Genomic DNA, 27,966 nt, shown 5'->3' with positions numbered 1-27,966 from the left:
ATAATCCTTTTAACACAATACCATGAACATAGAATTTATTTAAAGCCCTTCAAAGAGTCCTCATTTCCTACTGAATCAAAGATAAACTGATCTTTTAAGAGCCTCTATACTCTGGGAAGACAACACATAAAATGAGCTAGAAGAAGATGGGAGTAAGGAGGAGGGAGGTATGGCAAAGCTGAAAAATCCAGAGTCAGAGTCAGGAGCAGAGCCAGAAGAGAAGTAAGCATGGAGAGATGACCCCTGATTCTTCCTTAAATGGTAGTCACAAGCAGAAACTCACCAACTAAAGGAAAATGGAAGCTCCTTGAGAACAGAGTTTGTGTTTATATCTATCTTTGTATCATTAATTCTTACCATAGTGTTTTGCACACAATATGTGTGTAATAAATGTCCGATGTATTGAATCAATGAATGAAAAGTGGAAGTCTTATTTAATGCTAACGACATCTAAAAAGGCAGCAATTTAATCCTCCCACAATAGAAGAAAAACAAGTAAACAAAGGAACGTAAGACCTTTAGTTCAAAATCATTCTTCTTATTTATATAGTTTAAGGATAAACTTTGCTAGTACTGTAAGATCTTAGTAAATACTAAAACAAAATTTGGGGCAGCCAGTTGGTACAGTAGATAAGGTCAGTGGATAAAGCCTGGAGTCAAAAAGATTCATCTTCCTGGGTTTAAATCTGGCCTCAGACACTTACTAGCTATGTGACCCTGGGCAAGTTATTTAACCCTGTTTGCCTCAGTTTCCTCAACTATAAAATGAGCTGGAGAAAAATGGCAAACCACTGTTTTTGCAAAAAAAAAAAAAAAACCCAACCAACACCAAATGAGGTCACAAAGAGTCAGACACAACTCAACAACAACAAAAACAAAATTCATAGACTGTATGGCAGATAGTGCACACAGCTGTCAAGGAACTGCAAAAAATGTTACGGATTAAGAAACAGGCCAGTTCCTCTTCTCGCAGAGAAGGGAAATTGCCTATATTTTTTTCCTTTAGACTCCCTTATACATAATCCTCATTTTCCAGATAACAAATCATGAAGTATCAACTCTGTGAAGATTAACTTGCTGTCCTAAAACTGCCTTCAAGACTCTCTGTTACCTAACCAGGATCCCCAAATAGTTTCTGCAGATATTTAGTTTAAACATTAGGTCATTGCTCATGTAATATCTAAAGTCACTGTGACTAAGTTTCTCAGAAGAAAAATTCTATGTAATTCTAAATATTAAGGTAAGTCATTAACTTAATAGACAAAAATTATTTTTTAGTTAGCTACATTAAATTTGTCTGAATAGAATTAAACCTTCGTTCCTTTAAGCATCATCAAAAAACCCAGCTATTTTCTTAGGTTAGATTTTGTTAAAAATCAATCTTCTCTATTCTAAGATATACAACTTTTCAAAACATAGGCATTAAAACCCACTGCTTCCTTTCTTAAATACTTCACATTCTAGTCAGTCACTTTTATCTTACCAATTTTGCTAAGTACCACATCTTGTCTTTGCTGTATTTGATTTGTCTTCGACAATGGTATATTTCCTGGAAAAAGATTTTGAAAATTTTGGTAAATTTTTCCAAACAATAATAACATACATAGCCATTGCTGCTCTAATTACATAGCGAAAGAGACACCACAAGAAATGATGTAAATGAAAAGAATATTAATTCTGTACTTCGTGACTTAGACACAAGTCTGTCAGAAACATTTCATTTAATTTAATATTAATCTAATATCCAAGTCATTTCTACCTCAGAGAGAGATGTCCAAACCAGTATAGTCCCCCCATGCCCTCAGATATATATCCCTCTCTCAAGATAAAGTGAGGGAACATTTTATAGGAACAAGGAAAGATCATAGTATGTTAGAATGAAGTTTGTGGTTAATGTTTTAGAGGTCTCCTAACAGCAGGCCCTATGCCATTCCCTTTTGGACCTCACCTTGTGATCGATTTAATCCTTTCTGAATAGAGAAGATACCTTCTCTCAGGGAAATATCCCTCTTTAAGAAAGGGGAAAGAAGAGATGACCCTTAGATGAGTCAATAGCACAATCACTTCAGGGGAAAGGAAGGAAATGCTCTTATACAAAAAGCAAATACAAATTTGCTTATGAAATATTTACTTTATTCATTTTGATTTATTTTCATTTTTTTCTGTTTATTTATGTATTTGTTGGTTGGTTGGTTTAACTATCTTTATTCTACCTTTGGTTACTACTCAATTCATTTCCTTAATTAAGGCCTTTTGTCCTATTACCCACCTTTCTGAGGGTGAGGGTTGGTGGTGGAAGGAGAGAGTCTGGAAAGGGCTTTTAGACCCCACAGATATTATTCCTTAATATTTCAGGTGAACTAAAAAGGAAGTGATTTTTTTAATATGCTTCCACAATAGTACAATCATTTTAACAATTCTTAATCTCTTTTTTCCCTTTATCCTTTTTACATTTAAAAATTTCCTGTAATTAGAATAAATTATGATGTAATAAATATTCAGTTGTATGAAAAAAGTCACATAAGGTTTAAGAACAAGAATATGCACAGTGAAAATGCTTCTCTTGCTGTCTTTGAAAGTATTACCCTAAAATAATGAATCAACTTTTCAAAAAAATAAAATTTACTCTTAACATAAGAAAAAAATACACAAGAGAGAACAAGTGGCATAGTGAATAGAGGAAGGCCTCAGAGTCAGCAAAATCAGGGTTCAAGTTCCCCCTCTGACACATCGTAGTTGTGAGACCCTTGACAATTCACCTGACCTCTCAGTACTCCAGACACTAAAACAATACAGTGGAGAAAGCTACTGATATACACTAGTGGAGGGTTTTCTTTACCAGAAGTTCCCTACACCTATAAATTCATGGGTCTGAACAAATGTAAAATATACATATTGCCATGTATACACAAACAAAAGTGTGTGAAAACTAAATGTTAAAAAACAAAACAGCCTATTGTCCAGACTGACATAAGATTGGATAGCAACCCAATGCAATTACTACATGAGTATATATACCACGGATAGACAGAGCAGACGGACAGTGAGTTGGGTACTATTCTGAATATGATGAAGAGAACAGGCTGGATTTCTTTTGGGAAATTGTGGAGATCCTTCAACAAGACTAAGCTGTTGCTGCTGCTGCTACCCTCCATCCACCAAAAAAAACTAAAAAAAACATTTTTTATACAGTTTGCTGGTGATACTGTATGATTTTGAATCTTGGGATATCACTACGGTTTGGAGCACAAGAAATATATGATGGGAAAAGTAGTTGAACTGGTTACGTAGCAAGATCATGGGATACCAGATAGACAGCGTGAATGATGAAATGGTACTCACAAAATGTAAAAAGAGCCACAGGAAAGAATCAGGCACATTGAGAAAATTCCCTATAGTACATCTAAAGAACATGGACAAGAATCACAGTGGATAAGAGGAAACATATGGACAGAATGGGATCTGCACTGACAGAGGGAGTACCCACAGAGAGATCATACATAGATCTGTTTGTGTGTGTGTATACATATGTATTCTCTGTGTGTGTGTATGTGTATGTATACATATGTATTCTCTGTGTGTATGTGTGTGTTTGTGCGTGTGTAAATACATATAATCAAGGCAGGTAGTGTGGCAGAGTGAACAGAGGATGAAGAACGGAGTGTGGAAGAGGGGTTAAATCTTGCCCCTGACAGTTTCTAGCAATGTGACCACTGATTCAATATCCATCAGGCCATTGAGATTTCCAGTTATAATAATAATAATAATAATGGTGATAGCTCACATTTATATGGCACTTAATGTGCCAGGCACTGTGCTAAGTCCTTTAGAATTATTATCTCATTTGATCCTCACAACAACCCTGGGAAGTAGGTATATTATTACCCCCAGAGGCAAACAGAGGTTAAATGACTGGCCCAGAGTCACACAGCTGGTAAATGTCTGAGGCCAGATTTGAATTGAAGTCTTCCTGATTCCAAGTGCAATGTACCATCAACTGCACCCCCTAGTTGCCTCTAGTTAGAGAAGAGTTGCCTGTCTCAATCAGTGGAGGGAGTTTCCACATCGGAAGTTCCCCACACAAATGAAATCACAAATCCAACCCCCCAGGGGGAAAAAATATGCATATATCACACATTAGTATACATATGCCTGTATATGTGTATATATGCACTTATGTACATACGCATATATACATATATATGTATGTATCAGTGTCAATTAGCATTTATTAATTAAACATTTATATAGCACTTATGTGCCTGGGATACAAAAAGAGGCAAAACACAGTCCCTGCCCTCAAGGAGCTCACAATATGATGGAGACAACAAGCAAACAAATATATAAAAACAAGCTATATATAGGAAATAATTAAAAGAAGGCACTAGAATTAAGAAGGGTTGAGAAAAACTTCCTATAAAATTATAAGATGGGATTTTAGTTGGGACTTAAAAAGAAGCCAGGGAAGCCAGTAGGTAGAGATGAGGAGGGAGAGCATTCCAGGCATGGTGGGCAGCCAGAGAGATGAAAAGATGAAAGATGGTGTGTCTATTTCAAGGACAACATGAAGGACAGTATCACTGGACTTTAGAGTACATTGAGGAGAGTAAGGTGTAAGTAGACTGCAAAGATTGGGAGGGGGTAGGTTCTCAATTATGAAGGGCTTTGAATGTAAAACACTGGATTTTATATTTGATCCTGGAGGCAATAAAGAGCCACTGGAGTTTATTGAATACAACGGGGTAACACGGTTGGACCTACGCTTTAGGAAAATCGCTTTTGTGCCTGAATGGAGGATGAACTGGAATGGGGAGAGACTTGAGGCTGGCTACTGAAATAATCCAAGTGTGAGGAGATGGGAACCTGCCCTAGATCAGTGGCTGATTCAGAAGAGAGAAGGGGCATATTTGAGAGATGTTGCAAAAAAGTGGAATGAACAGGCCTTGATGCCAGCTTAGATGTGAGCTGAGAGATAGTGAGAAGTCCAAGGTGACTGCAAGTTTGTGAGCCTAACAGACTGGAAAGATGGTATTGCCCTCAACAGTAACAGAGAAGTTGGGAGCCAGGAGAGGTGCAGTTTAGGGGGAAGATAACAAGTTCAGTGTTGGACATTCTTAGTTTAAGATGTCTACTAGATATCCAGTTCAAGATGTCTAAAAGGCAGTTGGAGATGCAAGAGTGAAGATCCAGTAGAGAAATTGGGACAGGATAGGTAGATTTGAGATTCATCAGCATAGATTCTATAATTAAATCCATGGGAGATTATGAGATCACCAAGGAAAGAGGAGAGGGGAGGGGAGGAAAAAGCCCGGGGAGAGAACCCTGAGGAGCACCTATGGTTAAAGGACGCGATCTGGATGAAGATCATATAATGTAAATAACAATATAGTTAGCATTTATATAGCTCTTTAGGGTTTAAAAAATACTTTACATATGTCATCTTATTTGATCCTCATAGCAGCTCTGAGAGATAGGTGCTATTGTGATCCCCTTTTACACAAAAGGAAACTGAGATTAAGAGAGGTTAAGTGACTTGGCCAGGGTCACGTAGCTAGCGAGTGGCTGAGGAAGGATTTGAACTCAGGTCTTCCCAACTCCAAGACTAGGTTTCTACCCATCCCACCACCTACAGGAGAAAGAATGGTGAATTTTGGAGTTAAAGTACCTGGGTTTCAATCCTGCCACTGCTATTTACCATCCAAGTTACCTTAAGCAAGTCACTTTTCCTCTCTAAAAAATTTAACTGACAATTTTCAGAAACCAACACATCAATTTGCTACGGAAGAGGGTGGCACAGGAGTGAATAATAGCCCTCCCCTCCAAAAAAAGCCTGAAGACCACAAGTACCACACCTATCTAGGTCCCAAATTCCTCATCCCCAAGTTGGAGGGCAACTGCCACCCTTCCAAAAAGGAAGATCTCTCAATGAGGTGGGACAATCAAGTGCCCCTACAGTCCCACTCTGATACCCTAAGGTGACCCAGAGATGACTGTGGGCTCACAAAGGTGATGCTGGCCAGTGAGACAGAAATTTTGGCAGCTCCTCCCAAGATATTGAGGATGGGTCTGATGCCAGACTTACTGTATGTCTGTTAACATCTGCCTAAGTTTAGAGAAGCTCATGACATGATGAGGTTGAAGAAAATTTTTAGCCACTGCAACTCTTGAAAAGAATCTCTGCAATGTGTATTAGGGAAGGGAATAGCCATATTGGTGACCTTAGACATCCCTGAAGTATTTAAATAAGAAAGCTAAACCTTACTGTGACTGGTGTGCTGTTCTAAATGCAGACTAGAATTTACATATTCTAATTGTCTTATCCTTCCAAGTAGCCACCTTGACCCTTAAAATCATAGAACCACAGAATGTGAGATCTGGGAGCTGGTGAGCCCTCAGAATCAACTGATCAACCAAAAAGCATTTATTAAACGTCTTCACTGTGCTAGAAACGGAAGACGAGTAGACAAAAAAGGAACTGACCCAGACTTAAAGAACTTATTATTCTAGGGGCTTGGGGGAGCAGATATCATGGTACAGTGAAAAGGTAAATTTGGAGTTACAGGACCTGGGTTTGAATCCTGCAGGACACTTTTGCTCTCTGGATCTCAGTTCCTCAACTGCAAAATATGAAGGCTGAACTGAATGATCTCTAAAGTTCCTTCCAGCTCTAAATATAGGATCCAATGTACATATCCAAGTTTACACAGAATAAATACAAAATAAATACAAGGTAGCTTTGATAGGAAGAGCACTAGCAGCAGGGGTTTGTGTTGGCAATCAGCACTTAGTTCAACCCAGTACCCTTGAAGAGTTTGGCCTTTATTTCCTTGATTAAATTAGGAGTCCTTGACAACCTCCTTGCCTCAAGGGAAAGCCTATTTTACATGGGTTTGAGTGCCATATTTGTAACACCAGAGGCTTTTAGACCACATGGGTTTAAGTCACCTCTTTGTGACAATTTTAGGTCACGTGGGTGAGTCGCATGTGCAACTCACTCTTGATTCTGAAAAAGATATAAAACCAGGGGTTGACTTTCTCTTTTCTGGACCTCTGATCCACAGCAGTGGTAGTGCGTGTGACTCTAGGCCATCCCTTGCTATGAGCTCCCGGGCTGAACTTAGATGTTGGTAACTATGAATTGTATTTGGCCTGTCTGTCGATGTTTGTAATTTGTTCGTATTTGCTCTGAGGTTCAGGGTGCTGGCTTTTTCCCCTGAACTAAGTGAATGGTATTTGTATGCTGAATTAAAGTAAATTTGTTAACCCCTTAATGTTGCTTTCCTTAGCAAAGCAGATCAAAAGAACCTGAGCTTGCAGCGTTCTGTGAGCTGGTGGTTGTTGATTTTACACCCCCCACAGTGGCTGCTAACCAGGCTGAGGAAGAATCAGGAAAGATTTTTGTTTAAGGAACAAAGAGATAGATGGGATCTTGGTACAAATACTAGAAAGTGTCAGACCTTGGTTATGTTATAAATATAAAGGGGTCTTCTAACATAAATGATTCAAAATGGAAGGATCCTTAGGGATCACCCACTTCAACTCTTTCAATTTGTAAGTAAGGGAATTGAGACCCAGAGAGATGAAGACCCTTGCCTATGAATTCAAGAAGAATTACTAGCAGGTGAGGGACTGAGAATTAGATATCCTGACTCTGGGTCTATTACTCTTTCCATTACTCCACATTACTACTTCTCAAAACACGCCTGGATCTCCTCTTTGTGAGGTATCTTTAGAACCATAAATACATTCTTTCAAATACCTTTGAGCTTGGCCAATTTTCATCCTTTGTAGGTGAACTTGATTTTTTGTACCTGCCAAAAAGTATTTAGAGACAAGTCTAGTGAATAAATTGGAATGATTAAGTCGTATAATACCATTTTTAATGAAACTCACTTTTCTGTGTAGCTTCAAATGGCTCTAAGGCAATATCCACGTGTTAAAAAATAATTATAAAACGACACAGCAACACACAGAACCCGTGCAGAGCTCACAGCTCCAAATGGCGCTCTCCTTTAAGGAAGTCACTCAGGGAAGCTCCATTCCAAGGGTGCTGCCATTACTCAAGGAATTTTTGAACCTGCCTTCAGAGCTAGCTTCCCAGCCGCACATAAAAATAAGCCTCACGGGCCTACAGACGTGGAACATGAAGTGCGGCGTCACACGTGGGTGGTGTGGTGATTAGCTGAACTAAAGTTTTTTCTCTTTTTTATTCTTTATTATCAGCAATGACTCTCTGGGAGAGGGAGAAGGATATAGTGGGAAAAGTAGGTGATGTAAGAACAAGATAACAATAGTTTTTTGTTTTTGTTTTTAAAGATTAGTTTCCACCGTCCCCCACTAAAAGGAGAAAATGAGTTGCAGATTTGTCTAGAAGCACCTCAGTACAGTTATGAAGTGTCTCAACATCCTTAGAGATTAGTGGAGAGAGTACTAGGCTCGGAATCAGAAGGCCTGGCTTCAAATCCTGACTGTGCCACTTGCTGGTCTGTGTGGCTATGTACAAGATCCTTAGCCTTACTGAACAAGAGTGCCCTTACTCGTAAGGTGGTGACTAGAATACTTTCATTAACTACCTCAAAGAATTGTTGTAAAGAAAGTGACTTGTGAATTATTTAAATGTGAACTAGAACAATAAAATACAATAGAAACATAATTTGAGTTTACTTTCTTAAAAAAAATCTATTAAAGGAAATATATTTAAAAAAAAACCCAGTATTTTCAGCTAAAGGTTAAGGGAGACCTAGAGCATCTAATCTTAAAACTGTAAACTTTAGTTTTTGCTGTTCTTAAGGGGCCAATCAGTAGCTGCATTAGTTAATGTTTCTCTACCTGGAGGAACTGAGCAGGGATATTTTTCTATTTGACTATCTAAATATACCAGAATAAAAAGTACATCAATTAAAAAAAACCAACAGTAATCTTGCCTTTTTGCTTCATAATGCTTCATAAGAAAACAAATATTTTACTCTGAAAAGCAATATCCAGTAGTTTACATAATGTTACTCAACAAGCATTAATTAAGTACCTACCAGGTACCAGGAAATGTGTTAGGTGGTAGGGATACAAATACAATAAATAAAGCAATCCACTCCCAAGGAGCTTATATTCTAACAGAGAGGACAGGAGGATAACTATAAGTATATATAGAATAAATGTAAAGAGAATAATACAAAAAAAAACACAAAGTAGTTAAATACAGGGTAGTTTGAGAGGACTGAAGAGGCTGGCAGCAATCAGGGAAGGCTGAATGTAGAAGGAGGTGCCTGAAGGAAAACTGGGGTTCTATGAGGCAGAAATGAGGACAGGAATGGCCTGGACAAAGGCAATGGGGAGAACATCTATTCATAGCACTAGGCACATTGTCAGTGCTGGAAAAAATGCTTTTTGAGGGTTTAATTTTCTTTTTTCTTTTAGAAAATGCTTGCCAATGAAGATAAAGCTGATGACTCCAAAGAACTTTCCTAAACATCTTTGCCTCTGCTGGAAATTTCAAATGCTTTAGAAGTAGCAGTGGTCTTCTCTCAAGAGGACGATCTTTTAATACCGACTGTATCTCCTTTCAGTTACAATAGAAGCTGACAGGCTGAAAACTGTAGCAACAGCCTAATTATATTTTCAGAAATAAAGTGTCCTGGGGAGCAGGGTAGAGGGAAAAGAGAACTGTCATGACTGCTAATATTAATCCACAAAAATTAATCCACTAAATGCAATTCTTTATATGGAAATGTTTCCATTCCTTATTTCCTTTGGTGTGCTGTCTTTGAACCTGCAGGATATATGATTAACTTAGTATTATTTAAATACCATAATCCTAGAAGGAGCCTGGAGAAGAGATCAAGTACCAAAAAGATAGGGGAACAGCTACTTACTCATCCTCTTCAAAAGTCAAAAGGGAAGGGTCAACATTTACTTAAAAGAGAAAAAGCGATAACTTTTTAAAGGATGATGGGAGATCTTTTTAAGGCTTCAATTGAGGGAGACCTGGACAGATTAAGATATAGTGTAGTGAACTGTAGGAATACCTGGATTGGAGGAAATTAGTCTGAATGAGAAATCTGAAGAGAAATGTTTAATAATTTGTTAAGTTGAGAATACTTTTAAAAGAAATGCATCTGATTAATTTTACATATATATTTATATACATAATTTTACATATATGTGTATATTATATGTATATAATATATGCATCTATTACATGCATATAATATATACATATATTAGAGAGACTAATAGTAGTAGGGAAAAGTGTTACACAAGTATGAGTCCTCAGTTTAGGACTTAGGAGATCTGCTTTAATGAAAAGGCATTAAAAGTTTTTTTTTAAACTGAATTGATAAAATACAACTGGATTTCTGATTTCATTTGTATGAAGAACCCTACCAACGCAGGTAGCACCCTCTCTTGTCTTAAAGAGTTTTATAGAGCACTGAGAAATTAAGCAACTTTCTAAGGGTCACATAGCCAGTGTCAGAGGCAAGACTTAAATTCAGGTTTTTTCTGGCTTCAAGGCACCACTCTCTATTTACTAGGCCAGGCTGTCCAACCTTAGGTTTTTACTGAAACAATAGACAATGTATTTTGATTTGCAATTTTAGTGAGAGCTCTGCGGTAGCTCGGCTTCGTTCACTAAAACATTTATGTAAATTTCTATGCTTGTAGGCAGGACACATAAATCGCACTGCGGCTGTATTTTGGATAGCCCTGTACTAAGCCATGAGTCTCTCAAATTGATTAAGAATGATTTAAAACTAGTTTGTTGATTATCTGTAAGTACATGGGGTGCTTTTAAAGACACTAAGACTACTTGAAAAAGCTACAGAATAGATATTCTCCCAATAATCTTGTTCATGCAAGTACTTTGCAAAGTGGTTATTTTTTTAAATAGAAAATATATTAATAACCTGCAACCCAGTCTCAATGCAAATGATCACAAATTTCCAATTAGTGGAAACAAAATTAATGACATATTATTGTGTCTTCATAGCTAAAAAAAAAAGCCATTAGAAAAAGGTCTACAAAGGTATGAAAGAACAAATGAAAAATGATTTAAGTAGTCATTAAGTGTGTTAAGCACTGAGGATACAAATATAAAAAACCAGACTGCTCTCAAAGAACTCACACTGTAACTGAAGAAGATACGTGCAGGTTGGATGGAAAGGGCTGGACATCCTTAAGGACAGATGGCAAGGCCCAGGGCTCTTTAAAGTGTATGTGTGAATCAGATAATAGTGCCCCAGGGTCTGGAGGGTATAGAGGCAGAAAAGATGTTAAGGGACAGAGAATCTTAGGATGCAGTGACAGGGCAAATGGTAAGGTCTGGTGGTCTTCCATCTGATTAGCAGGATTAGAGTTGTTGACTTTCACTTCCTCCAAGGGCTATGAGCAACGATGTCTCTTCTCCTCTGTTAACCCTAGTGGGATCTGAGCAGCCTGGGACCACTGGGGCTGGGGAGGAGGTGGCTAGATAATGGAGAAGAGTACCCCCCATGGTAAATGGCCTCCCTCCAAATGGTCTAGGTGAATCTACATTCCTTGGATACTGGTGCTACGTAAATTACACAGGCAGACCCCAGCTAAGAATATTAAAGTACAGCAAACATTGGAGACCAAAGGAAACTGGGAATGGAAAAATTTCCACACAAAAGATTATATTTAGTGGATTATTACTGGTCTTTTTTTTCCTCCTCATTTTACTGAAATATGTGACTTTAAATTGTTTACTGTTGCTTGTATAAAAACTTGGGAGGTGCTTAGTAAGTATCATAAGGCCTAGTTACAAAATTGAAAGCCAACGTTAGTGAAAATACTTTCAAACTTCGGAGTGGCTGTTTGTCCAAGGGTATGTAAAAGTGCTGAGAATTGTACAATCCAGTGAGAAAATTATGCCCAAAAATAAATTGGGCAGTTGGAAAGTGGTATCAATCTTCTTCAGTCAAATAAGGTCTAAGTAGGTCCATTACAAGCAATAATTTACTCCACGGCATTTAAAGTAAGAAAAGATTAAAGAATTTCCCAGTGTAAGGCATCAGAACTTCAAATCACAGTATATCTCATTCACTCAGCAAAATCTGACCCATTCACCAAAATCAAATTGCTCCAAAGTTACAATACAAAACAAAATCAAATTTCTTTTCTCAGATAGTAATATAAGGAGCATGGACAATGCCAAAAGTCGATTGAAATCACTTCAATCGACTCACTCTGTCTATAATGATTGGTATTATTCTCATTTGTAAGTGTTAAACAGAGGACCTGTCATGAATTTTCTTAATTTTACCATTTAGGATGTTTGACTAAAATAAAATCTAGAGACAACAATTATAAAATACACCCTATTAACAAATCTTAGTCTTGACAAGTACTGTGCTATTTCATCGCTATTAGTTTCAATATTTAATAGCTTAACTATTCCTAGTTAAAGTCTCGATTGTGAAAATTTAAAATGAGAAATAAAAAAATAAAATTGGTGATTTAGAGAACAATGTTCAGGTTAAGCCATTTCAGTAATTATTTCTCTTTTTTTAGCTTGGTTATTGGTCTAACAAGCTGTGGTAAACTTCCAATGGCACAAGTCGTGAAAAGATATTGAGTGCATTTAAACACAAAAGCGAAGTGGGCAGGTCACATAACAAGAAGGGTGGCCCATCCATACCTATAAGATGTTAAAAGGAAAGCCATTAGCAGAATGGGTAGATCTTCCATAAATGTAGGGTAAATCATGGACAAGAGTCACAGAGGAAGAGAGACACTAGATTTGGAGCCAGAACACCTGCATTCAAATCCAGAGCAAGACATTACCTTTGTGATTTTGGTCAAGTCACTTAACCTCTCTGGGCCTCAGTTTCCTCATCTGTAGGATGAGGGCATTAGATTCAATGTCCTCTGTGTCTCTTCCAACTCTAAATCTTTGGGTGGTGCCTAGTTAGAAGCTATCTTCATAGAAGAAATCATGAATCTACTGAAGTACGGTATTGCCCTATGATACCAAAGAAGCTTTCAACCAGAGACTATGGAAGAAATCTTGCTTTCGAGAAAATGGACAAACCTAAATAAAAGAAGTTATAAAGGTACTTATTGACATGAATATTGTCTCATTTATTTTTTACTTTCCATAAAAAGAAGTAGATAGCAAGAGGTTTTTTAAAGCAACACTCACAGAATCAGAGTTAAAAGGGACTCAAAGGTGCATGTCAAAGGAGTTTCCTTTAACAAGGAGAAGAGCCTTTCAGTGAAGTATAAGACAAGGTCCTTGCTTGGGAAGGTTGGGGGAGGGGGTGCTGTGAGAGGCTAGAGGAGAGATAAAAAGATTTAGAGTAGATACTATGGAAAGTGTGGGACAGTGAAACAGTTAAGAAGAGTATGTTTGCATTTCTGCAGTGACTGAGATCCAGTTGAGATTAGATAACATAAATCTGTAGTGGACCCATTTAGAATGATTTCATGATTTCTTCCAGCTCTATTCAGCAGCATAATTTTTTTTTAAATCTAGATACTATGTTTCAAGAAATCATAAGTAAAAACTGCCCAGATCGATTAGTATGAGAGAGTAAAGTTAAGCTAGAAAGAATCCACTCATCATCTCCCAAAAAAACTGCAAAAGAAAAAGTCACAGAAATTGAGAAATCATGGTCAAAATCCAGAGCTTCCAAATGTCAAAGAGAAAAATGCAAGTATCCAGGAAAAAGCATTTCAGCTACCAGAATCCAGAGCCAGGATTGCACAAGAACTTGCAGCTTCTGCTAAAAATCAGAAGAGATCTTGGAATAAAATATTCCAAAAGGCAAAAAAGTTCACAACCAAGAGTAATGCAGCTGAAAAAGCTGAGTAAAATCCTATAAGGGGAAAATGGAATAGAAAATTTTAATGAACTAGAGGACTCTTAAGCATTTCTAATGAAAAGACCAGAGCTGAATAGAACTGTGAAATACAAACACAGAACTAAGGTATAAAATGTGATGAAAGCGACCATTTCAGAGCATCCTGGGGAGTATGAACTAAAATAAGAGAACTAAGCAAAATTGAGAGCATATAAGTATCACTGTAAAGAAAAACACCATTGTAAAGAAAGACAATTTTGAAAGATTTAACTACTCTGATCAAAGCAATGATCAACCATATATCCAAAGGACCTGTCATGAGGCATGTCACTTCCTGACAAAGAGGTGAACTCATGGTGCAAAATGACATATACTTTTTTTTTTACATGGTTACTGTGTGCATCTGTTTTGCTTGAGAAGGTACATTTATTTTAAGGGATTTTTCTTCTCATTTTTTAATAGGAGAGAATGTTAGAAAGAAGAGGAAAGCTAGCAATAGCAATGCTAAAAAGAAAAAGAGGGCTGCTGAAAGACTTTTTACAATATACAGAAGTTCAGAAGGAAGCACAGATAAGCTTTTAAAAGTAATTTGGAATCTCGTATACATATGTGTGTATACATATAAGCGTATATGTGTACATGCGTATGTGTAAAAGCAAGCAGTATGAAAAGGAGATTCGTGGTTTTTTATACACAATCTTTTTTGTGTTCTACTGTATGTATAGAAATGTTCTTTTGAGGAGAGGCAAGGAGTAAATTTCAAAATAAAATTAAATTTTAAAAAATAGTTGCATCGGGATTTCTCACAAAGTTTCTCAAGTTAGCAGGATAAAGCTGGGACTGACTTACAATGTATTAATGACTTCTGATTGGGGCATTATAGGCATTCATTCTAGGGTTAAAACTCAATATTCTTTTAAATACAGTTTTTAAAAATCAAACAATGCAGACTGCAGAAAATGCCAAAGAGAAAAAAAATACATCTTTTTACCAATTATAGGATCTTGCCGATTATAAGATCAGGCAAATCAGTACAATTTTTAACACAGCTAGTTACTTCACTGCAAATCATCTAAGAGTCAAGAAGTATTATCAAATTTAAAAGATAGCTTTATCCACAAACTTACTGCAGGTCTCCGAGGTTCTCCTGGCAGCTGAGGAGGATAAACTATTTTATTCTTCTTCTCCCACTTCCTTGAGATGTCAAGGGAAGCACTTGTGTGGAGAGATGACAAGGGCAAAACATTTTGCGATGAGAGCAACCTATAAAACAAACAGGAAAGCCTTTTAAGTTCTTTAGCTGTTAGAAACACTCTGTTGTACTACACAGTTCTATTTTAAGAAAAAAAATTTAAGGACACATATAAACACAACAATTAGAGAACAGCAAAACTTTTTAAATGGCTAAAATGAGCTTAATATATTTTAAACAAATCCCTTTCGACCCTCTGACTTCACTACTTCTGTCAGTGGTACTACCATATTTGTGATCTTGGTGTTATCTTTGACTCTTCATTCTTTCTCACTTCCCACAGCTAGTTACCAAGTTTTGTCCATTTTATTTCTGTAACTTTGCTTTCCTTTGTATTCCCATTGATAGAATGCAAGCTCCTTGAGAGCGTGGGTTGTTTCAATCATGTATATGTATCACAAGAACTTAGCTCAGTACCTGATACATAGTATATGCTTAATAAACGCTATTTATCCCTGTAGTTGTTTAAAACAAAAAGTTAACTCTCCATTTAATACATTTTAAGTAGCAGTATCTTAGAAGTCTATAAATTGTCTCAAAATAGAATCTGCCTGCTTTCTGAGGCCTGTTCATCACCACAGACTGATAAGTTGGTGATAAATTCTTTGTCCACTGAGGACCTATGAAAAACTCATGAAATAAGTTTAAAAATGCAATGGGCATTAGTCCTGTACAGCCTCTGTACTGTAGTGATGGTGGCACTATAGTAGGAAAATCAGCCAGAGAATACTAAATAGCACACTATTTTTAGCTCTATAAATATTAACTTACCTGTTGATCATTCAAATATAAGATCCTTATCCAGTGACCAATGAGTAGCTATGCTACTAGAGGCACTCTAATTATAAATCTTGACACTCTCATTAAAAATGAAACTTTAAGGAAAAAAGGAAGTTACAACTATATAGAAAGACAGCTCACAGGTTCTCTTTGAAGAAGCAAACAAAGGAGATGGTGAAACGGGTTTTCTCATGTACCCACAGAAAACAAGAAATATAACTTTATGGAATACGACTAAGTATCCCATAAGTATTTTGCATTATAGTGTTCATGACAAAAGTTTGCAAAAAGATTACCACAAAGATAATGACAGTTATATATCAATATTTGCAGCAGAGGAAGAGAAAGTAGAGAAAGTCCAAGGATACAGTACAACCCTTTAAATCAGTCAACATATATTTTAATAAATTTCAGTACAAAAGTAGACAAAGAAGAGGTCAGTAAAAAAATATATTGGAATACATGGTTCAGGAGTAAGAAATAAAAGTCAAAGAAAGGTTTCTAGACTATATGGATAGAAGCTGGATTCTTTTTGAGAAGAGTTGGGAAGTGCTAGACATGTCAAGTGCCAAAAAGCATCACCTACAAAAAAAAATTATTACCTATTAATAGACAGGAAACAACTAGTTATTAATATAGGGGTTCATTTTTGATTAGGCAGTCTGTGTAAAGTCAGATTGTTGATTTTTTAGAACAAAAACAAATCAATACCAAATTAGAAGAATAAACAAAAGAAGTTATTTCCTAGCACTTAGCACAATGCCTTGCATATGATAAAGCTTAATGAATGTTTATTGTTTTATATGAAAATAATCTACACACATACAATGCACCCTCAGGTTTGAGAACAGAGTGGACAGGCTTTCACAAATAATATTCTAGATCAAAGTACATCTTCATAGTCACACAACTGACTAAAAGGTGTAGAGAACACAAGATTCCTTTTTTTTTTAATGATAAAAAACAATTGGTATAGAGAGATATTGCACTTGGATAAAGTGCTAAACTTAAAGTCACAAAGATGAGTTCAAATTCTGCCTCGGAGACACTGGTTTTCTGACCCTAGGCAAGTCACTTAACCTCTCTCAGCCTCAGTTTCCTCATCCGTTAAATGGAGATCATAATAAGACCTACGTTACAAGGTTGTTTTGAGGATAAAGTGAGATATGTAAAGCATTGGAAGTATACTCCAAGGCTGTGACCTGGGCCTTCTACTCTTTTCTCTATTCACTCTCCTGGAGACCTCATCAGTTCCCAGGAGTTCAATGATCATCTCCATGCATCATCTCTATATATCCCCCCTACATCACCTTCTCTCTAAGCTCCAGTCCAATATTACTATCTATTAGGACTACTGAACTTGATGCCACAGGCATCTCAAACTCAGTGTCCAAAACAAAATTCATTATCTTCCCCCAAAAAACTCACCTCCCTTCCCATTTTCCATATTTCTCTCATGGGTATCCATCACCACCTAGAATCATAATCTTTGTGTCATTTTCAATGCCTTATTCTCCCCTGACCCCAAAAAAAACAAATAGCCGCCATGTCTCCTAAATTCTACCTGTACAACATCTCCTATTATCTTTTCCCACTGCTCCATTCACATGGCCACTCTTGTCACTTCTTATCTGGATTACTACAATAGCATTCTAATTGCTTTCCCTGCCTAAAGCCTCACACCTATCCAATCCAGTCTCCACAAAGCTGTCACTATTTCTAAAGGGCAGATATGGCCAAATCACTCCCTGGCTCAATAAACTCCAGTGAATTCCTATCATCTCTAAGATCAAATGCAAATTCTTCTGCCTTTTAAAACTCTTCACAACTTGGCTCCAATCTACCTTTCCAGGCTTATCATACATTAATCTCCTTCAGCATACTACACAATCTAGCCAAACTGGCCTTCTTGCTCTTCTTCAGGATAGTCCTTTTCCTGTTTATGCTTTCGCAAGACTGTCTTCCGTGTCTAGATGCAATGCTTTGGGAGTTGCCTTTGGCTCTTAGAATCCCTAGTTTCCTTCAAATGTAGAGCAAACAAGGGGCGGCTAGGTGGCACAGTGAGTAGAGCACCGGCCCTGGAGTCAGGATGACCTGAGTTCAAATCCGACCTCAGACACCTGACACGTACTAGCTGTTTGACCTTGGGCAAGTCACTTAACCCCAACTGCCCTGCCCAAAAATAACAAAAAAAAAAAAATGTAGAGCAAACAGCACCTCCTATAAGAGGCCTTTCTGGATTCTCTCACCAACCCCAGAGCTGTTAGTGTCTCTTCTACCAAATCTAGACTTTCTATACTTTCTATAAACTTTCAACATGTGTACATGTTGTTTCCATTGATAGAATGAGAGCAAGAACTGTTTCATCTTTGTAGCCTCAAAAGCTAGCACACCAAGCCTAATCCCCCATAATTTTATGGATGAGGAAACTGAGGCACAGAAGTAGGCTATGAATCCAGATCTTCCTGACTCTCCATTACTCTATGTCACTTCTCTTCTCTATATGTGTTCTCTGGGTGATCAGATCCTCCTCCAAGGGTTCAATTACTATCACTATAAATGACTCCCAAATCTATATTCTATCTAGCCCTAATATTTCTACTGAACACCGGTGCTTTATGGCCAGTGTCTATTGGAGAGCTTCATCTGTTGAAACCTTCCCTGTTTCTGTCAAGAGCACTAATGGTCACACATGTTAAAACCTCAACTGACCTTCATTCTTTTTTTCTCCATCACCCTTACATCCATCCAGATGCCAAGTCTTATCAATTCTATCTCTATAATATCTCTTGCATCATATAGCTTTCTGCACTAGTATATCCAATACCCTCATGGAGGCCCTCATTACCTCTTACCTAACTATTATAAAAGCTTCCTAAATGGTCCCTCTGATTCTATTCTCTCCCTTCCACAATCCATCTTCCACTTGAATAATTTTAACACTTAATATACTTAAATACTAAAATAATCTTCCTAAGACAAAACAATGACAGTATCACCCTCTTGCTCAAAATTCATTGACAACCTATTGCCAGGGATAAACTAAATTTCCTCGGGGTAGCATTGAAGGTCCTCCATAATCTAGCTCCAATTAATCTTTCCAACTTTACAGCATCACTCCTAGTTTGGGGCCAGGCATGCCTCAGGCAAAACCAGTGGTTCTGAACTGAGAGTGAAATTAAATGAGACAACTGATCTCACACCCTCGTCTTCTCCAGCAGACTGCCCCTACTGTTATTTTTTTCTACTGATTTCTCCATTCCTATCTACAAATCCTTAAAATCCTTTTAAAAAAATCCTATTTTGATCCCACCATTTGGGGTAGTCTTCCTCTTCACAGCTAAAATCCTTGAGAAAATCATCTATATGAAGTGCTTTCACTTCCTTTCCTCTCACTCTATCCCAAATCCTCTTTAATCTGGCTTTTGACTTCACCACTCAAATAAAACTATTCTATCTTACCAATAATCTCTTAATTGACAAATATAATCGTCTTTTCTCAACCCACATCTTTCTTAACTTCTACAAACTTCAGCACTGTTGATCATCTTCTCCTTGGTTTTAGAATAGTTTGATAGAAGAATTCAAGCTCTGAATGGTCCAAACAAGTTAGAAAGACTTTAAGTATGGACTTGGTGATGAAATTTGTGTCTGTAGTCTAAGGACCAACCTAGCTAAGTTTCAAGGGACTCATCACCAGAAAGTAAGTTACCAAGTGATGAATGTTTTTGCATATAACATTATGTAAAGAATGCACTGTGACTATTATTTATTGACTATAAAAAAAGTATTCAATTCAGTATAAAGTGAACTGCAACCAACAAGGCGAAAGATGCATATGTTAAGACCTTATGAGAGTCCTAGAAAGATATAACAAGTTATCACGGTATTCTGTACTCTGATTACTAAGGGAAGCACAAAAGAGGAAGAAGTGTGCTAACCAAAGTAATTGTGTTTCCATTATCATGAAGACTTCTAGTGGAGACTAAATTGAAGAGGAATTCCCTGCAAATAGTAAGGTCTCTCAGGTGCTATCAACTGTGGATGACATTGTGCTGCCTGCATTAAGCACTAAGATATGCAAAGACTCCTAAATAAGGTCTATAACCACTTAAAAAAATTTGGTCTAACTATTCACTCAAGAAAAACCAACTGGATGCAGAATGCTTATAAATAAAATAAGAAATAAACAGCTTGGATTACATTTGGAAAACCGAACATTTTCAATGGCCCCAAACTTCTTCCTAAAACCAAAAAAAAAAAATCTTTTAAACATATGTGGAAGCAAAATTGCAGATCACTCAGAGTGCCAGGAAGAGATAAGTAAGCTGTGGTGCATAAATCAACAGCAAATTATACGCCAAAATGGCATGAAAGATCAGATAAGGAAAAAGAGTTGAGGAAATCATATGGCAAGAGTGGGTTACACCAGATGTTAAATGTATCCTCTATGAGAGAGGCATAAACAAATGGACAGAATAGAATGAGAAAGAAATGGAAGGTTTTCACTTTGAAGAAAGTACCTACATTGATAAGAAGACAAACAAAGAAGTAAGGAATATATTATGCCTACTAAGTTATAGCAGGAAGGGAGGCAATCTTGGTAAAAAGAGTAAAGTGTGCCAATGAAATCACTGGTCTTAGAATTACTGAAGTAATAGTTTGTAGAGATGAGCACAGCCAATCATTGAAACTTTCTAAAGTTGCTATCCCAACCACAGAAGGTAATACTTATTTTCTTTGAAATTAAGGTAAAAATTTGCCTAAATCCCCAGTGAAGTTAATACTGGCCTCAGGCTCAATATTCAGAATACTATCAAGCTATTACCCACATCAAGGTGGAAAAATTTTCCTCCAATTTACTTCTGATAATACTTAAAAGAATGCTATATCTAAATTTGCACTTGAGACCAAATAAAAGAACAATCTCCTTACTGCAACTAGAAGCTAAATGAAAGGGTTGAAGTGCCAGGCGTATTCTCATGACTCAATATAACTTTATTTTTTGAAAGTCAAGGGCAAGCAAATAAGGAAAAAAGAAAGTGTAGGAAATAAAACACTTGAGGCTCCCAGCCAATACACTTAGTTTTTAAAAGAGATATTCCAAAACTTTTAAGTCAAACAAACACTGCAAAAGCTTAGGCTGTAACAAAACTAGTTTCCTAAAGATAAAGATTAAAGAATAGGAAGGGGTTTCAGATGACATCTAGTCAAACTCCCAAACCCCTGTAGGATTCATTGATGGATGATTTATCCAAACTGCTTGAACACTTCAGTTAAATGCCGCATTCTACAAGGTACCTGTTATTATGCATTACCTAAGTAGATGTTCAATGAGGCAAAGTCTCGCGTGAAATAAAGTAACCCCAAACATAAATTTTCAAGGGGCTCAAAGCTTTCCCTTGGCTCTGTGTGCCTCTTCCTATTATATACTTCGCACAAAGGGAATTGAAGTGAGAGGATGAGAAGAAAAAGGGAACAAATATATATTTACAACCCTAAAGAAAATATTAAAATTGTACCCTGAAAATGACTGGAGAGTATACTGTAGAATTTAAGTTTATTTATAAACTACTAAAAATATACACCTTTGACTACCTTGCCTATTTCAAAGATCTAAAGGTGGTCCTCAGAAATATTCAAGTAAGTTAATTATCCCCTTAACATAAATGAAGCAATTCTGAATGCCAAATGAACCCTTCCAGGCCATTCCAGTGCACAGGTAATGAGAACCAATGCAGCAAGAAGTTTCCTAAGTGGTACCACCAGTGCCCTCAAAGAGCTTAGGCAGCTTCAGGGCTGCTTCATTACACTGAAAGAGTAACTTACACAGCCTGAAGATCTGGCTGAATGAATACCTGCCGTACTTAGACAACCAGCACAGGCTATACAGACTATATACAGTGCTATACAGATAAAGGTGGAAACCTGTAGTTAAGAATTTGACTTTAAGATAACCTAAAACTAAATACTTAAAACTGAAAAACCAGGGACAATCATTCTTGGAAATCTTTCAAAACAGAACATTGATCTGTCTATGATGGCTTATCAGAAATGTTTATCTAATCTCATGGCATTCTGTCCTCTTCTTATGCATTTGTCCTAACTTAACTTGCATTATATTCATTTCTGCATATATCTAATTTCCCTTAATACATCATAAGCTCTTTGAGGCCAGGGTCTATGTCTTGTTTATATTTGTATCTCCCCTAAGAACAAGTACAGTATATCCCACAAAGAAGATACTTTCAAAATATTAATGAAAGTACTGACTGCCTATTAAACGTAGGGACAAAGATATTAAAAAGTTTCAGCTATCAAGGGACTTATAAAGATAAAAGCAATATAAAGTAAGATATATATTAAACACCAAATAAAACATAGTCCAGAAGTTCTGAAGAGTAAGTCATCACTTGAATCTTCTGGAAGGGCTTCAAGGAGGAGGTGTGACTTGAGCTAGGCCTTAAAACAATGGTAGGACTTAAAACTATCAAAATGGAGAAGGGTGACATTTAGTATACTATAAGGGCAAGCCTGACTGAAAACATGGCAATAGCTAGAAGAGTTCTCTTTCAAGATTATCACACTAATCATAATCATAGCATTTATGCAGTGCTTTAAGGTTTGCAAAGCACTTTATATCTGTCATTTATTTTTATCTTTGTATCCTCAGTACCTTGCAAATCCCCCAAACTGTGATTTCATCAGGGTAGGAGGCTCCCAGTGAGAAAACTCCCACTACAAATGTCAATCCCCAACTGTTCTACAGCTTAAATTTCAAAGAGTTGTTTTGAATATAGGTGCTTAACAAATGCTTACTGAACTGCATATAATTTTGACAAGAGGAATCTTAGTTAAACCTTACCTGACCATTATTTAGAAATATAAACTTTCCTTTGATAAAAAAAAAATGCTTATTTGTAAACTTTCCTTTGTTTGTTCTTAGTTGTATTCAGTTTTTATTGCCAAATCAAAATCCATCATAATTTTTCATTTGAGGTAAAGGAGTAGAGTGGGTTGGGATACATATGCCTGGCATATAATAAATACTTGTTTCCTTTCTTTAAATTTTAGCCTATGCTTTGTTTTAATTTAAGTCCTTTTAACTCTATGTTACCATCAAAAGTCATTAGACCATAGTCTTGGAGCTGAGAGAGACTTCAGAAGTCATCTAGCCCAACCTCTACCTGAGCAATAAATCCTTTCTACATTATTTCTGACAAGCGGTTACCACTTGAACACTTCCAGTCACAGGAAATTTGCTACCTACGGTATATATCATTCTACTTTTTGACAGCTCAGTTAAGAAGTGGTCCAACAGATTCTTCAACTATAAAATGCATAAGCTGGATTAGATGGCCTGAGATCCTTCCTAGCTTTAGACTTGATTCCATGATCAAACCAAAGTCAGCCTCCCTGTAATTTCTACCTTTTGGTCAATCAATCAATAAAACATTTATTGGCCTCCTCCTACGTACCAGGCATTGTGCTACACTGAGGCTACAAAAAGAGATAAAAGATAGGCCCTGCCCTCAAGGAGCTCATAATCTAAAGGGGAAAACAATAAGAAAACAAATATGTAGAAACAAGTTATATACAGGACAACTAAGATATAATTAACAAAGGGAAAGCACTAGATGCAAATGGGGTTGGGGAAGGCTTCCTGTAGAAGGTGGGATTTTGGATAGGCGTTAAAAGTCCATTCCAGTAGTTGGAATGGAGGGAGAATGTTCTACAAATAGGGCCAGAGAAAATGCCTAGAGCCAAGAGATAATGTCTAGCTCATGGAATAGCCAGGAGGCCAGGGTCACTGGATCAAAGAGTATGTGCCAAGGAGTAAGGTCTAAGAGGATTAGAAAGGTAGGAGAAAACTAGGTTATAAAGGGCTTTGAATGCCAAACAGAACATTTTGTTTTTGATCCTGGAGGACATAGAAAGCCGCTGGAGTCTACTGAGTTAGGGGTGGGGTGGGGATGGGATTTGACATGATTGGACCTGCTCTTTAGGAAAATCACTTTAGTGATTGAATAGAGGATGGATTAAAGTGGAGGGAGACTTGAGACAGGCAGACTCACCAGGAGGCTACTGAAATAGTTCAAGCGTGAAGTGATAAGGGCCAGCAGTGGTGGCAGTGTGAGATAGAAGACAGTCTATTTCAAGAGATGTTTGTAAAGGTGAAATTGACAGGCCTCAGCAACAGCTCAGATATGGAGGGAAGGGGGGAGTGTGGGGGTGAGAGTGCAGAGTCCAAGATGACTCCTAAGCATCAAGCCTAAAGGGACTTCAAGGATGCTGTTGCCCTCTACAATAATAAGGAAGACTGGAGTGGGATGGGGTGGGGTGGGGTAGAGAAAAGGATAATAAGTTCAGTTCTGGACATGCTGACTTTAAGATGTCTACTGGACAACCGGTTCAAGATGTCTGAAAAGTTAGTTGGAGATACAAGACTGAAAGTCAGCCAAGTTTGGAGCAGGACAGGTAGATCTGAGAATCAACACAGAAACGGTAATTAAATACATGGGAATTAATGAGATCACCAAGGGAAGAAGCTCCGTATAGAGAAGAGTGCCCAGGACAGAAACCTGAAGGTTTCTAGAGGTAGAGGGTGTGAATTGAAGAGGATCCAGCAAAACTGATAGAAAAGGAGCAGTCAGATAGGTAGGAGAAGAACCAGGGAAAAGTAGTATAATGAAAATCTAGAGAGAAGAAAGTTTTGAGGAAAGAATTATAAGCAGTTTGAAAGGCTGCAAAGAAAATGAGAATGAGAATCGGCATTTGCCAGTAGATTGGCCCTAGACAAAAAAAAAAAACTTAGGTTCCCTACAAAATAACCTTTCAAATATTTGAAAACAATGATCATGTACCAGTTTTCCTACAAATAAAATATGTAGCAATTTCTCTTTTTTACCAGACTAGTGAGATTCTTAAAGGTAGGGACTCTTTTTGCCTCTCATTGTAGAGTCAGCAGTCTGCACTGGGTCTGGCACACAGCAAGCACTTAATAAATAATTATTGACCTGAGTAGGAATTGCCTAGTGAAGAACTTAAAACAATGTAGATCAATAGCTTATCGTCTTAGAGAGCTGCTTGGAGTACAGAAAGATTCTTGCCCAGGGACAAACCACTAGCTTGTCGGAGGTAGGTCTTGAACCTAGGTCTTTCTAAATCAGTACAGCTCTCTTTATCCACTACACCATCCTGATTTTCACACAGTAATTAATTCTCCTTAAAGATGAAAGCAAAGAACACAGCCTTACACAATAATTGGTATACTAAACACAAGCAGTAATGTTTATTACCTACTATGTACCAAGCTGTGTGAGACACATGCCTAAGTTTGTATAGTGAGGTCCTGAATAGTAGTCTCACTTCAAATTAGACAACATCAAGTACCTAGTATAAAAGTAAATATACTGGTCAATTCTAATTTATAGCCACATTAATCTGGTACAAATGCAGCATGGATGACTGAAATCCATATATAATCCCATTTAATTTTAGAAAACCATTTTACCAGAGTTTTAAGCATACATCATAAGTGTATATGTAAAATGCAACTCTTCAAAAAGTTATAATCTACACATTACAAACAATGAGAGACAGTGCAATCACAGTAAAAAGAGCACCAGACTTGGAAGTTAAATAACTTAGAAATGAATCCTGGCTTTGCTACTTAATAGATTTGTGACAACTGACAAATCACTTAGCTTCTCTGACTTTTGGTTAAATCATCTGTAAATGAGAGGTAGAGGAACCCTAGATTACTTCTAAGGCCTCCTTCTAGCTCTCAAGCTATGATTCTATGATCTCCCTTAAAAGCTCTGATGCTTGTAACTGTGACAAAACAGGTTCTTTGTATTTCCATCCTAACAGTGTCAGGATCATATTAACAAGAAAAGCTTGACTGATTGACTTAGCCAACTCCTTTATGCCCAGCAGAATGATGGCTAAAAAAAAGCATTCTTCCTAAAGGTTCTGATTGTATCATTCCTCAGCCATGGAGTACTGAATAATTACTACCCAGGCAGATAGTACAGTATATAAGAGTATTTGGACTCAGGAAGACCTAAGTTCAAATCCTGCTTCACACATTTAATGACTAAGTAAAGTCATTCATTGCTTTAGTTTCCCCATCTAAAAACTAGGGATAATAACAGCAGCTAAGTCACCAGGTTTGCTAAGAAGACCAAATGAGACAAGATACGTAAATGCTTTAAAAAAACTTTAAAAGTGATATATAAATGTTATTATCACTTCAAATCTAACTTCTTAAGTCGTGCTTCAGGCCTTGCTTCCATTTGTCCCTTCTCACACTAATTCACATTGGATCCCAACATAACTAAATGAACATTCATTAAGCACTGCATCCACTGTTTATGATCAGTGCTTTTAAAATTGACAGCACTGTGCTAGTACAGAGAACAGGAAGCAAAAACAATAGTTTTGGCTCTCAAGGAGCCGCATTTACTGAGCAGGAATCTCATATGTATAAGTACAAAGCCATCTGTTCTCCCAATGCATCCTGAGCCATTTCCAGTCAGTCTGGTGAATATCAGGTCACTGGACTCAAATGGCTCTGGAAGAGAAAGTGAGGCTGGTGACCTTGCACAGCCTTCCCTCGCTCAAATCAAAGTCAACTGCAAGTCACGTCATCATTTCCCTGATGTCATGGAACTCTTCCAGAAGGAAGGACAAACGCAACAAAGCCATTTGAGGAGGAAACACCAAAGAAAGAAATAATCAAGAAAGACCATTCTTGAAGGACTTTAAGGATTCTGACAGGCAAATGAAGAAGGAATGCATTCCAGATATTATGGGGGACTTCTACAATCCTTGCCCACGAAGTAAATCTGAACACAACTTTTTCCCTAATGAGACCTAGTTGTTATAAAGGTCTCTTCTACTAAAGAAAAAAAAATATCCTTTTCCCTCTTTTAAGAACTTTTCTTAAAATCACTGATAACAGACAAAGCCCCTCCCAGTTCCAATCACTCTATTCACCTAGAATTCCATTCACTTCCACTACTTGTGATCTCTTGAGGGGGCTGTACTAGAGCGGAAAGCCACCAGACTGGCCTCAATTTCCCCACCTGTATAATTCGGGGAGTTGGCCTATATGGCCCCTAAGGTCCCCTCTGGGTCTGATACTCTGTTCTAAGGCTCTTTTCCATTCTTACATCCTATGTTCTATGTTCTTCTGGGGAGAACGTCAAGTCCTGATTGGAAGAGGCTATTTCGTTTGCGTGCTTTATAACCCCGCCCCCAGCCGCTCAAGTAAGGTTTACTGATTGATCGATCAGTGTTGGCTGCAATGAGCCGAACTGGCATTCTGGGTTCTAGCGCTCCTTGGAGCCCAGCCATTCCACGTTCTCTGCTCTAAAGCCACTTTAGGCTCTGACATTCCAGGTTTCTTCCAGCTTTCTTCCCCTCAGGCCGACTCACCCCGAACAACACGCCCCGCGGCTGCTCAGACTCCTCAGCCAAGACGAACCTGTAAAAGAAACAGAACCCGTCACTTCGGGCCGGCTCTGGGTCCCAGTGCTGGTCGTACTCGCAACTTCAAGCCCGATAACTAACCTAAATCTCTCAGCATGACAGCCGCCATCTTCCCCCTTCGCTCTACGGTAGTCGCAAGGGTTCAAGCTCCGCTACCTCAGAGCGCATGCGCCAAGGTTGGTGCTTCCGGTGGGGTGGGGGTGGGTCTCCCACGTGCTCTGCAGAAAACACAAGCTCTGTCTCTGAAGGAAATACCTCACGTGCTTCCAGGAGCCGGTCTGGTTAAAAGATAAAGTTCCTCAAAGATACCTGTATTTGAACTTTAAAATAGAATTGTCTCCTCCTCCCCCACTGCCTCCAATAGATTGTGGAGACGGATAGAGGGTTGCACCTAGAAATTTAGAAATCATGGCCCTCGCTTGACGTAAAATTTGTGCCTTTATTAATCCTTGCGCATGTGACAAACATAAGTTATCAATGAAAGAGTCATCCCCATTCTCACTATCCTCTTCCACATCAGAGATCATTTCCAGGCTCTAATCCCTTTTAAGATTCGGTTCTGGTCTGGACCTGTGATTTAAACAGTAAGGGACTTCCCTCCACCCATTCAAGTTAGCAACC

General features: G+C 37.7%; 1 protein-coding gene across 1 annotated transcript in view; it reads right to left on the bottom strand.

The window, feature by feature from the left end:
- Nucleotides 1–27,471, bottom strand: part of MRPL22 (mitochondrial ribosomal protein L22) — a 45,372-nt gene extending 17,901 nt beyond the window's left edge. The window contains exons 1-4 of the mRNA XM_036751404.1: nucleotides 27,427–27,471; nucleotides 27,292–27,340; nucleotides 14,945–15,080; nucleotides 1,484–1,549 (exon numbers count right to left, since the gene is read on the bottom strand). Of these exons, the coding sequence (XP_036607299.1) occupies nucleotides 1,484–1,549; nucleotides 14,945–15,080; nucleotides 27,292–27,340; nucleotides 27,427–27,454 (279 nt within the window). The 5' untranslated portion in view covers nucleotides 27,455–27,471. The remainder of the gene's footprint in view (nucleotides 1–1,483; nucleotides 1,550–14,944; nucleotides 15,081–27,291; nucleotides 27,341–27,426) is intronic.
- Between the last annotated feature and the right edge of the window lie 495 nt (nucleotides 27,472–27,966).

Source organism: Trichosurus vulpecula, chromosome 3 (genome assembly GCF_011100635.1).
Source record: "Trichosurus vulpecula isolate mTriVul1 chromosome 3, mTriVul1.pri, whole genome shotgun sequence".
In the NCBI taxonomy this organism is placed as follows: domain Eukaryota; kingdom Metazoa; phylum Chordata; class Mammalia; order Diprotodontia; family Phalangeridae; genus Trichosurus; species Trichosurus vulpecula.
This window is presented reverse-complemented; position numbering and strand designations above follow the sequence as displayed.